We start from the raw sequence: 13,684 nt of genomic DNA, 5'->3' as shown, positions 1-13,684 counted from the left end.
CTAATGAAATGGATAGCGTTAAACAGATACAGTGAAACTATTCCATTGCTGTTCAATCTGGGACTTCGCTGAGTGATGTTCAGACATTGGTTGTGTCATACCACATAACAGGGCAGAACACAAGAAGGTGCTTCCGAAAGCAAGCACACCAGAACAACAACAACAACGAGACCTACCCCTCATTTGATATATAGAATGAAAGAAGTGACTTGCAATCACTACTGACCTCAATTCAACCAGTCAACTTAGAGGTCTTCAGCATGTCACCTAGAGGGAAATCACTAGTGTCAGAAGTTGTCTACACAGGCATGAAGAGAAGGTATTCCAAGTCTTACAGGCCTATGATAACCAGAAACCTTCTAGAGCAGAGGTTCACAAGTTGTGACCCACATAACACTTGTGGATGATGCATGGATTGCTAGCTCTTTCTCCTTATTAAAATGACAGCTAAAATATATTTGGCACTTTCCTAATATTACTTTTCCATGTAAGCAGTTGTCATAGGTAGAGCTGGGTGATTTTTTTTGTTTTTTGGCAAAGAGAAAGCCCACATAAAAATGTGGAGATTTTGGAGGTGGGAAGGAAATCCTTTCAGGAGTGAGGCACCATTCACAAAACAGAGGGAGGAGGTGATGGTGCTGCTGTCTCCCTTTTAAGCTTCAGTCTAACTGTTAGGGCAGTCATCTGCCACATGGGGAAGACTGGTTCAGTCCCCCCTCAGCCTGATATAGAGAAGGGACTGAGTCTCCCACATTGGAGGACAGTGCCCTAGTCTCACCCCAGAGGATATACTGCGTCTCTCTCAGTCTCTCCTGTGGAAGTTGTTCCACTGTGTATAAATAATTAAATAGTAACTGAAGCAGAAACATGAACTTGGGTCTCCCACTACCCAGACAAGCTCCCTAACTACCAGGCTAGAGAGTCATTCTCACTATCTCCTTCTGGCCCAGTGACCTTCTTCAGAAAGATATAAGGGATAAATCAATCTTCTATTATGCTTGGGGTTTCTGAGTTTTTTAAAATGTTGGTGGTAGGAGAATGAAAATTCCACTTCTTTAAAGAAAATCACATTTGACAGTTCTTCAGCAAGGGCAGAAAAAAAATGACAGCCCAGATGGGGAATAAACGGCATTTATAAAGGCATGGTCATTGCATTTCTTAAATTGCAAAAACTGACACTTTAAATTATTTTAACCATTAAAAAAGTAACTGAACAGGATAGATAAGAGCACAAAATTAATAGGGTGAAAAAACAAAGAAAACTTGCTGAAAGCACAAAGACTGATCAGCCTTTCCCTGCATTAACTCCTCAAAATGGTTTCACAGATGATTTAAAATGGAGTGACTGTGAAAAGGGTAAGATCAAGGCAAAATTTAAATATTTCTTCTCTATTTTCCCGTTTGAATCAAGTTTTGTTTTTGGAATAGAAGAAACTATTCAAAATGCAGGACTGTAGCGCAAGAAGATACTATATAACAGATTTTATTATGCTCTGCCTTTGAAATCTGGAAATAGTAGCATTTTCTCCAAAACTTGCCTCACAAGTTGTATTAGACTTTTCTTTCATATTTCTAAAGATGGCATTTGAGATTCATTTCGGGGGGCGGGGAATCAATCCTCAATTTAAACTGTCTATTTTTGTTCAGCTGACATTAAAGTGATCATCATATAAAAAAAAGTTATTTCTGAACAATAGGGGGTGAACCTCTGCATGCACCACTGAATACCAAGCACAAAACTTTGTATGAAAAAAGATTGAAAATGCAAAGAGAGAGCAATGCTCAACTAAAACAGTTTAGGAGAGTTGGGATGACCCCATAGTGAATTGACATTATTTTTTGCTGGAGAACATTTTGGAGCTAAGTCCCTCCTGACCCCTGAAGAGATTAAGACATAGGACATAGGGGACAGAGACTTTCTTGCACCCCTCTCTTCCCATAGAGATCTGCAGCCATGTCAAGGTCCACAAAGGGGCTCTAAGGTCCAGCCAAGAAGGTCCATAAGGGGGCTCTATTTCAGCCACGCCATTACAAGAGTAAACTGTAAAAAGGATTAAAGGTTGGGGAGCCCCTGATCCCATCAATGTGGGGAAGCTGAGTCAATGCAGCAAACTTCTCCTGCCCTAGAAGACACCCCAAATAAGCAGAAGGTGGTGGGACTTTAGGAGGTTAGGAGATGCTGGCCAGGATATGAGGGGTAGAGAGTGGGAGTACTTACTTTAAAGAGTAGCATTTCCACCTTAAAATTCGGCAGCAGTTAGTGCTGCTAGTGTTAACCTTTTCTCCATGCAGTCTGCTCACAGAGGGAGTAGGGTAAAGGCACCGTCAGCATGTGGTGGCATGACTCCTAAAAAATACTTGTGCTACTGATGGGAGAGAGAACCTAGAGAGCCAAGTGGACATCTGTGCAGCTGCAAATTATTTCCCCTGCAGATGTGTAAGGATCTAGGGGGCTGAGAGGCCACCATCTCTGACTCTTCCATTTCCCCCAAACTTCTTTCCTCTGAAGGGAGCGTGGGAAGGAAATTCCATGAGGCGAACTGCGTCTTGAGCCCTTTGTCTCCTACCTCTTACCACAGGAGAGTACAATAAGATTTTATGTTCCTAAATCACTGCAGGCAGGGATACACATTTGAAATGTCTCCTAAAACTAAAATATTGATCTATTCATACAATTATAAGGATCAGGCTTGAGTCTAAATCTCACAATGAAATTTTTAAATCCCTTTCATGCTGCTAGATGCAGAAAGACTTAGTGAGTTGGAGGACTGTCTAATCTGTAAGCAGGTTAAAAAATATATATCTCATATTGTTGTCTTGGACCCCAGGATACGACGATTACTTTCTACAGCATCCAACTTTGACATTTACTCATTGTGGAAAAATGTGTACTACTTTTTGAAATAGGTTTTTCTCACTCTAATCTCACCACAAAGGCACTTAAGAGTCTGAAGGTAGTAGTGAAGATAAAATAGAACAATGCTGAATAGACAGTCAAGTATCAAAACACTCTTGCTAAAAGTCTGAACATATGTGTGCACATGTGAGTGAGAAGGCATACATGAGCTAATATTTGTATATACTCCAGCCATCTCTGTATCAAGATGTTAAATCCTAGGCCAAAAAAAAAAAAGTGTTTATGAGTCTCCAAAGGCAAGAAATACAATGCAACTGGCACAGGCATGAAAGTGTATTAAACCTTACCAAGACTCTTCAGAAGTAGACTACTGAAAATTGCATCATCAGTGTAATGTTATGTGGAGCTGACTTGTTATGCAAAGCAAAAATATTTCTATTTCACTTCACTTACGATTTGTTTGCAAAGGAAATAAAGTAAGCTTTAAAATTCTCACACTGCAGGCATTATATGCCCCTGACATATTGTAAGGAGAGAACATTAGGGTCAAAACAGTCTCTTTCTTTGGTCAGGACTAAGGCTAGCTGGAAAACCTGTATTCGATTTTCAAAAAAATTGAGATATTGAAGTTTGTTTGTGTTCTGACGTGAAATGCAAATGAGAATTTTCTGTCTTTCTTTCTTTTTTTTTTTTGGTGGAAATACAGAGACCCACAGACCCACCCTACAGTTGTCCATTGGTTAGGGCAGGCCCTCGCCGGCCATATGGGAAAAGGAGCTTTTGATTCAGGCAGAGCAGGGACTCGAAACTGGTCTCCCACATAACAGGCAAGTGCCCGAACCATCAGGTTATAAAGTTAATCTCTCCTGTTGGAGCTGTTCCACTTTATATAAATAATTAAATATTCAGTCAGCCAGAGTGTGAGAGACTGACTCCACAGCCTGGTAGTTACAATACTCAGCTTGGATATGGGAGACCCATATTCAAGCTCTTGCTCCAAAATCAGGCAGAGCAGAGAGAAACCAGGTCTCCCACATCCCAGATGAGTGCCCTAATTACTGGGCTTTTGGTTATTCTGGGATCACTCTAGTTTTGAGAAGAAATTCCATCCTGGACCAGAGAAACATTCCAATGAAAGTTTTGTCAAAACCAATGAATTTCCATGAACATTTTCAGTTTTGACATATCATTATTTTCCAACCAAAAAGCCCCACAACCCATGTCAAAAAATTCCCAGTCAGCTCTAGATGTGACCTGAGGGTCAGCACTTCCCTTTGCTTCATGCAAGGGAAAGACCCCACACATTCTTCACCAGGAAGAGTAGATAAGAGTGGTGACCCACAGGTTCTATGACTGGACCCACTGCCACTTCCACTGGGGCTGGAAGGAAACTGCATTCCCCCAAAAGAAGAATTAGGAGGAAAGTAAGTAAATTAGCATTCACAAAGTTTCCATTCCCCTAATCCAGTTGTTCCCATGTTGAAGACCATGGGGCCCTTTTGTAGTTCTTACACGTATTTTTCAGTAAAGATTCAACAAGTCATATTGCATCAAAGAAATTTTCTGGGGCCTAGAGGGGTTTTGCTGATCAGATAATACTTTATGAATATAATGTACACACACTATTTCTACTTAGGTGACAGTCCTTAATTATCTGACAGAATCTTAACTCATTTCTCAAACAGCTGTATAAAAGCACAAGATTTGGGAACTTTAAAAATGAGTTTCTGTATATTAAAGAGACTGACTGTCGGGTAGATGGCTCATATATCAAATGGTTGTCTGGTGCCATGGGATGTACAATTCTGCAAAGTGTTAGCTAAATTATCCTCTCTCATTCACGAGAACAATGCCCAGGGCCTTCAGTGGAAGCCCCGAAAGAATGTCTGAAGGGAAAATTTAAGTTCAATACCATTTTAAGTTTACAGCAAATGGATGACCCTTAGGTACTTCTAAGGTACTTATTTAAGTGTGGAACTTGCGTATTATACTGATTGGATTATCTAATTTGTAGTTGCTCAAATACCATTTACTCAGTTTTGAACTCTGTAAACAGGAATAGCATGTTAGGTGATAAAGACCCTGAAAAATCCATGTTAGAAGTCTGGGTTTCCCTATATACCCAGAAGGTGTCATCACTGCTCCACAGAGGTTTTGTAAACAGCATTTACCTTTACCTAGAAGCTAAAATGCTTGGCTCTTAAAGGAAGAAGCTCATAACTGACAATGAGCAACGCTGTGTTCACATCCTAAACACTCAAGCAGTCTGAAGTAGATTCCATTTAAAATAAGAAAACCACATGTAAATTGGATGATGACCCAAACTATAGCATTGACCTTTTAATTCTTCAAAACTAGACCTGAAGACAAGTATAAAGCACAGCAGACCACTGAGCCTTTGCAGATCTCAATGCAGTATTGGAGCCTCAAGGTGTAATTTTAGAATGAGGGGATGTTATAATACTGTCTGCAGCAAGTCAACAGGTCGAAATTTTCAAGGAGATTTTAAAAATATCTTTTCTGGAAGCCACTCATAATAAATGGGGAAACCTAGTATAATTAAATATAATGATGAGTTAATCCTTAGAGGACAACATATCTTTGACTGATCCCATCAGGAAAACCTTGATAATCTCACTAAATCCTTTATATTTGCTTTCCTTTATTATCTCTAAAGTCATATGGCAACAGTGGTAGGCATAGCTGTTTAAATCTGTTCTTTACACTACAGAGTATAATGTAGGGCTAAAAGGATGTAGAAGCACCCACTTCCATGTAAACAGGAATATATGTTTTTTAAAGAGTGTATGTAACTATAGTTAGGGTGTCTGGGTGTCTCCCCAACCCAGGAGGTATTAATACTAAGCCCAGAGTATGTTCAGGCCCTTTCTTCAGGGTACAATTTACTGGTTGCACTGACCACCTTTAGTAACCCCCAAAATAAAACACTTCAAAATAAGCCCAACAGCTACTTTCCCCCTGACTCAGAGGCTCCCTTCTCAGAGCTCCCCTGCCCCCTGGCCTACCACAGGAGTCAACCAGTTTCCTGTAAATCCCACTACCCACCCTTCCAGCCTCCATAGGAATCAGATGCTCATCAGTCAGTCACCTCATCCCTTTCTAGCAGGACCTGATAATCCCCTCTACAAGATCTAAACACCAATTTTTGAAGTGGCTCTGCTTCTGAACAGAACTGGCTGGCCTTTGAGGGGAAGACTAGCCTGCTACAACAAACAAATGTATGTTTTACGTAATATTGGGCAATACACCTTCTAAATACTTTTGAGAATGGATCACTTTCCCTTCCAGTGTGCACAGAGGGGCATGAGGTAGGATCAATGTCCTCCTAAAATCCTGGCTGTACACTTCTGGGCAAGGAATATTAGTAACTCCCCTACGCAGACTGCAGAAAGAAGTGAGACACAGTAACGCCCAGCTATCTTCCCTCACTGGATCAGGGACCCCATGCAGTATGCAGCTGTACCAGAGAAAATAAGTCAAAATGTTGACATTAGAACTTAAGAATATAAGAACATAAGAACGGTCATATTGGGTCAGACCAAAGGTCCATCTAACCCAGTACCCCATCTTCCGACAGTGGCCAACGCCAGGTGCTTCAAAGGGAATTAACAGAACAGGTAATCATCAAGTGATTGATGACCTACCCTATGGGGTAGATTCAGCAAATCACTCATATGACTAAACCAAGTCCATCAAAAGCCAGGCAGAAATTTAAAGAACCACTGTGAAAATTTGTCAAAATGGTTTAGCAGTCATTCTAATAAAAGCAAATAAGATTTTCATGAAACACATTCAGATTTTTGAAAAACCGTTTCCAGTTTCACAAACAAGAACATTTTCGTACAGGAAGCTCTTGGCAGACCAGTACAGTGCCTGAATCACTACTGCTTATTCCTAAAAGTAGGCAAGCTAGCAGGCCATAAGACCGAGTCAGGAGGGGAGGGGGGTTGGGTGCCACAGAAAGGGCAGCTTGACCCTCGTGTCCTTCCTGATGAGATCTCTGTTGAAATTGCTGAGATAGGCATTTTAGGAAAACAGGAAGCTTGTCTACATATGCCCTCAGGGATGTGTCTGTCAGGGCCTCAAGGCATGCAAACTCTAAAAAAACACATCTGGCTCGTTGATGATCAGAAGGAAACCTCTTGCTTGACCTTTGAAATTGCTTGCTTAACAAGTTTTCTTTGAGTGACGTGTTATTGTAATACTAATGAATAAATAAGGGAAGAAAGTTTGGGGTAGTTGGACTCTTCGGGGACTCTCCCTGTGGACACATCTTGTGGTCCCCACTGGCAGATGGAAGATTGGCCATTGGAAGACTGCCGCTGTGCCACTCGAGAGGCACACCCAACTTTGGTAATTATTGAGGGTTGGGGGTGTTTTACTAGCCTGTTGCGGACATGTGTAAGTGCTTGAGACTAAATAAAGTTTAGCTTTAAGTGACAGCATTTTTGTGTTGTCCTGTTTGTGCCAGCCATCTGTTGATCAGACGGCCATGTCTCCCTTGATTTATTTCCTGACACCACCATGCACAGCGTAAAGTTACCAAGAGTTTTGGGTTGAAAGAACCGCAGATAACAATTTTGACCAACACAAACCTCCTTTTGTTAGCAACATTGTAACCAGCTCTACTTGTTGTATATTGCGTATATGACAGATCCTCATAAAAATATATTGGGTGTTTCCCCAATTTTTCAAACACTGATTTTTGGGAAGGCCTTCAACTGACATTTGAGAAACCACATTACTAAAAATACAAGATCTAAGAAAAAATGTACTTTGGAGAAAACTCCATGGATTTAACAAGAACTTTGTGAAATTAAATGAGGAAAGACAATGTGTCTTTAGGCTGATAATTTTAGTAGCCTTGAACCTGTAATATGGCTGCAATGTGCACAGTACAAAACTGTTCCAAAAAATCTATAAATAGCAAAAGAAATGCATCTGGGTGGGTTTCAAACATGTATTTACAAAGAAACACACCTAGATAATTTGTCAGAAATTTCTGAACTTTGCTGCTAGCTGTAACCTATTTTCAAAGATGACTTTCACGTTTACTCTTCCTCAGCCCAAAGCACTTTAAGTGTGCAAATTTAAAACTTGATACTTTGACCCAAGGAAATGGGCTGCAAACAACTGCAAAAACATTCATTTTTTATCATTCAGCCTACTAGAACCTGAGTTTACAATCATCTTCACATAAAAGATTGTCATTATAAAATATTATTAAATACAAACCTGCCAACCAAAAGGAAACCATTTTTGTCCACAATGGAGAACATTCAGCTTCCCCCAACACTTCCTTTAAAGTCCTGTTATGGTGGTAAAAGCATGTGACTTTAGGAGTCCATCCACAACACCCCAGCCAGAGTGCTTTTTGCAGAACAGTGCTACCAGCTTTGTCAACTTACACCAGCTGAGGACCTGGCCCTTAGATTAAAAACATAGCTTAGCTCACAAGTGGACATGAATTTTAGCACATTTATCCTTGCTCATTTACACAAAACTCACAAAATCACTACAAATTTGGTCCAAATTACAGGTCTTTCCTCAAGAGTAGATGAAGAATGGAGCAAAAAAAGATGATGCAAACTCAGATGAGCATTACCACCATACTGATCTATTATTCCTTGGCAATCCAGTTCTGTTAGTTTTATTTCTCATGAAGACCAATTTACACACTCTTTAAATGTCTATAAGGAATGGCTGTTAACATTAGAGGTACATACTGTCAGACTCAACTACCATACAGATTCTGTATGCCAAACTTCCAGCTATCTTTAATGGATATATTGAGAATGTTGGCCCATCACATATGCTTTTCAGCTGGTTTGAAAATCCACTATGACAAAATGGACTAGGACACAGACACCAGAATTTAATATTTTCTAATGGCCAGATTCTGTTCTCAGTTACATCAACTACTAAAAGCGTCTATCTAGAGGAACTCATTGGATTCAATGAATTTATTCTAGATTTACACCAGAGTAATAGAGATCAGAGTATGGCAGTAAATATATTGCATGGGAATCTCAGAGCAACTCCTCTGTACATTTTATAGACGAGGGTTAGGTCTCTTAGCAAGGACTCTGCATAGTCCACTTGGTCTGCACAGTGCTTTTGACAATTGTTTCAGAAGTTTAACAAGAACAGTTCCTTCACCACTTTCAGCAAATTGTTCTCTATGACCTTTTGAAAGATAAAACTCAATGATATACAATGATAAACTGAAAAAACTGTTAAGGTTCCTACCAGCTGACTGCTAGATCATGGACTTTTAAAGTGCTGCTCAGCCTGTATACTCCAGATTTCAATGGTCGGGTGCATTCCTTGGCACGAGAAAGATAAGGGTTCACTTGAGTATCTATGGGAAATTCTGAATCCTAGGAAAAAAGAAAAGTATTCATTCTTGGGATTACGGCACAAGTTTGTGTAACAAATTATTTATCAATTTAATTTTGCATGTATACAGTTTTGTCTATTTTTTCCATTGCTCACTGTTGGTTCTTCACCATTGCTTCTCGTAAACTGCAGTCAGCCTCCAATCCTGCAAACACTAATGCATGTACTTAAAGCTATGCACAAGTATGTTTACAGCATTGGTGTCTATAAATGATTACCCTGAGTATACTCAAAGACCTAATTATTTGTTTCTTTAAACGCGTGTTCCACGGAGTATGTTTCTGAAGCAATGTTAGTTGTTAAAAGGAGCCCAAACCCCACCCTTCTCTAAATCTGAAGCCTGCATCTACGCTGCTCAACACAGCAGTACATTTTCAAAGTACAATGCAAATGTACACTGTAAATACTGTGAAATATAATGGAAAATGATGACCAAGTTCTGCTGTCATTTATACCCATCCAACGGTACTGAAGTTTATGCAGGTGTATGGATGTAAATAAAAGAAAGAAATGGGTCTCATGCTTTAATTCAAATTGCCATTTATGAACCTGCTGGGGGCGGCATATATGTTGCTGAAAAGTGAAATTTGTTAAGCCAGCAGCACAGCAACACAATAGAAAATGTAACCAAAATTCTATATGCCACAAATACTAGTTTCATAAAGCACAGGGTAAACTTCAGAGTACAACTTGTTATGCAACATGTTATTATTTAACCAATAGAAATCTTTTTAGATCGTTTAGCCAGCACTAGAGCAAGAAGTTTAAGGACATTGCTAATTTGCTAATTTAAAAACCCTGGATTCAGCCTAGGGTTGCCAACTTTCTAATCGCATAAAACAAAACACCCTGCCTCACACCCCCCCGCCCCGCGCCTTCTCCCAGAGCCCGCCCCCCACTCGCTCCATCCACCCTCCCTCTGTCGCTCGCTCTACCCCACCCTCACTCACTTTCACCGGGCTGGGGCAGGGGGTTGGGGTGCGGGAGGGGAGTGAGGGCTTTGGGCTGGGGGTGTGGACTCGGGGGGGGGGACACGGCGATGAGGGGTTTGGGGTGCAAGAGGGGGCTCCAGGCTGGGGATATGAGCTCTGGGGTGGGGCTGGGGATGAGGGGCTTGGGGTGCAGGCGGGGGCTCAGGGCTGGGGTGTTGGAGAGCTGTGAGGTGCAGGCTCCGGAAGGGAGTGTGTGTGTGGGAGGGGACTCCAGGCTGGCGCGGAGGTTGGGGTGCAGGGTCCCAGTGGTGTTTACTGTGGCTCCCAGGAAGTGGCCATCAGGTCCCTGCAGCCCCTAAGCTAATGGGTGGCCAGGAAGGCTCTGTGCAGGGCCCTCGCTCTTGCAGGCACCATCTCTGCAGCTCCCATTGGTCGCGGTTCCCAGCCAATGGGAGCTCCGGAGCCGGCACTCAGGGTGGGGGCAGCACGCAGAACCTCCTTGACTGCCCATGTGCCATGGATCCACAGGGACCTCGTGGCTGCTTCCGGGAGCTGCGTGGAGCCAGGGAAGGCAGGGAGCCTGCCTTAGCTCCAGGCCCCCACTGCGCTGCCAACCGAACTCTTAATGGCATGGTCAGCGATGCCAGCTGGAACCCCCAGGGTCCCTTTTCAAAAACCGGACACCTGTCAACCCTAATTCAGTCCTGCTCTGTAGCAAACTCATTTTCAGACCAATGTGGCTTTAAACCACCTTTACACCTTCCCCATTCTTCAACCAATATCGTCTCCAGTGTAGTTCAGAGCTGCATTTGCACTATAATTTGCGCGCTGGCTAAAGCAGTCCTACTTATGCTGTTCACTTTTTACTTACTCCTGTTAATTTATTTTGGGGGAAAATTAGGTCATTTATTTTTTAGGCACCAAGGGCCAGATTTGCAAGGTCTGTCGGTGCCTAAAGATGCAGGTAGCGTCTTTTGAAAATCCCACTAGGAGTCTAAGTGGATTAGGTGCCTAAATCCATTGAAATCAATGGAATGCAGACACCTAATCTACTCAGGCACTTCTATAATTCCCACTAGGCACCTATCTGCTTCTTTAGGCACCTAAATAACTTTAAAAAATCTAGCCCTAAGGCCCTGATCCAAAGCCCATTGAAATCAATGGAAAGAATCCAACATTGACTTTAATGGGCTTTCAATCAGATCCTTAAATATAGTGTTATATATACCTATCTTTCAGCATCCAAGACTGAACTTTTTGGCAGACATTTAGATTGCATGTGCAATTTGTTATAAAGCAAAGATACCACAGGGATGATAAAAACTTAGATTAGACTAGTCTGCATTGTATTAGACAACCAGTACAGAATTGTAGTATAGAGATGGGCTCAAATGCACAACCAGGACTGGATTTCAAATGCCCAAATGTTCCATGGTGTTGAGATTAAGGATTTAGGTCTGACCATCGTAAGGATGGGACCAGTAGCAAAATTTTAACCTGACACAGATTTCAAACATTCCAAGGGTTAGGATGTGTTGAGCCAGGGATTTTGTCTAAGCCCATCTTTAGTAATACATTTGTTTTTTTAAACAACTACCAGAAAAATAAAAAAGGATTACTATTTACTCTTCAGAAAAGCATATTTTTTCTTTATCTAGGACAATACTGCTAAACAGTTGATATGTCTCTATATCCATATGGTTTTACAACCTCACTTCTCTGATCAATGTAGACTCTTAAACGTTTTCTAAAGACTAATCAACCAGCTAGAAGATTTATTACCTGCTCTAATTAGCCTGGCTACATGGGCTTTATTAAAAACAGATTGTCATTTAAGAAGTTCAGGAGAGTACTAATCTTACACAATATACATTAAGGACTTAAAAAAAAGTCCTTGTATCCTTAAAGGAATTCTAAAGATTTAGCTGACTGTACATGTTTGCAACATTCATAGAATATCAGGGTTGGAAGGGACCTCAGAACCCTAAATGGCCCCCTCAGAGATTGAACTCACAATCCTGGGTTTAGCAGGCCAATGCTCAAACCACTGAGCTATCCCTCCCCCAAAGAAAGTAATTTTTCACCCCAGATGGGACTTGAACTCACAATCTCTGGTTTAGGAAGCCAATGCCTTATCCTTTAGGCCACTGGGGCCCTGAACAGTCCCAAAATACACTGGTGAAAAGAAGTTTCATACAGAAGAATAATTTATAGTGTTCTTTAAAATTCCCATCACCCAATAAGATTAAGAATGGAACAGGATCCACACGTTATTATCTGAGTATGTGCCTATCGCAGGGATACGGACATTCTTTTTAGTGTTTGCACTAGTTCTTGAACTCAGTCAGGATTAAATTGAAGGAATAAGCATCGGGCAATTAAATTCCAAAACTGCAGAATATTAGGAGGGTATCATTTTAATTCACATTTTAAAACCACTTTATAATTCATGTTTCTTGTTACAGAGTTCTCTCACCACTTGGTATCCCCTCATGGTCAAGAATGACATAGCTGCTCCTCACTGTACTAGTGCCCCTTGTTGAAGGTCACTCAGATGCCGTGGCAGTCTGTCTACATTGGGGTCTCAAACACACGGCCCGCGGGCCACGAGTTATTTGCTGCGGCCCACCAGCAAATAACTTGCACAACCCACCAGGTGAGGGGACATGGAAATATCTCGCTCAGAAAAACCTATACTAACAACTATAACTAACTACTAACAACTACAAAACAAGAAAACAAGAAGAAGAATTAGACTAGGTAACTACACTAGGGGAACACTTGCAAAGCAAGCGAGTCACTGTTCCCATGGCTGCCACGGACGGTAAGAAGGAACTGAAGGGGGGCCGGGTCAGCAGGGTCATATATTGAGCGCCATGAAGGCGCCACTCCAGGGTGCTCCCCAGCTGACCCGACAGGAGGTGCTAAGGGAAAAGGTTTCCGACGACCATGCACGTTGGGCACACACACCTAATTGGAATCGACGTGAACAAACACTTGAAGAAGAACAGTCATTTATCAGTATCTCTTAAGCTGTTTTTCCAGAGAAATACATGGACAAAACTTTAACAACATAGTTTATTTTAAGGATTTCCTCTTTGATTCAGGCAATGTCTACACGGTCCCACAGTGTAGACTATGGAGGTGTGAACTGCAGAGCACACCAGAGAGTTCCATTCTAACTACCCCATGTGGATATGATACCTAGCTCACATTAGCATAGTCCTGTCTGAAAGGGGACTGTGTTAACAGCAACCAAGTACCAGTTTGCACCAGCAACATCCATATGGGGCACTTATAGTGCAACTCTTTGGTGCACTTTACAATTCACAGCCCCATAGTCCACACCCATAGACAAGTCCAAAATCTGTTACACAGTTTTTCATGTGACATATCTTCAGACTTTTTAAAGAAAGTTTAGATACTACTTTCACAGAGTATTGGATTTTACTCTCTTTAATACACTTTTAAACTG

At 41.4% G+C, this 13,684-nt stretch overlaps 1 protein-coding gene across 2 annotated transcripts in view; it reads right to left on the bottom strand.

Moving 5' to 3' along the window:
* SPAG16 (sperm associated antigen 16) overlaps positions 1–13,684 on the bottom strand; it is a 711,557-nt gene that overhangs the window by 584,449 nt on the left and 113,424 nt on the right. For both annotated transcript variants that reach the window (XM_074968104.1, XM_074968105.1), the window contains exon 10: positions 9,128–9,258. In XM_074968104.1, coding sequence (XP_074824205.1) covers positions 9,128–9,258 — 131 coding nt within the window. The remainder of the gene's footprint in view (positions 1–9,127; positions 9,259–13,684) is intronic.

Source organism: Natator depressus, chromosome 11 (assembly GCF_965152275.1).
Source record: "Natator depressus isolate rNatDep1 chromosome 11, rNatDep2.hap1, whole genome shotgun sequence".
NCBI classification, from domain to species: domain Eukaryota; kingdom Metazoa; phylum Chordata; order Testudines; family Cheloniidae; genus Natator; species Natator depressus.
The sequence above is the reverse complement of the archived record's forward strand: the minus strand, read 5'-3'. Positions and strand labels throughout refer to the sequence as shown.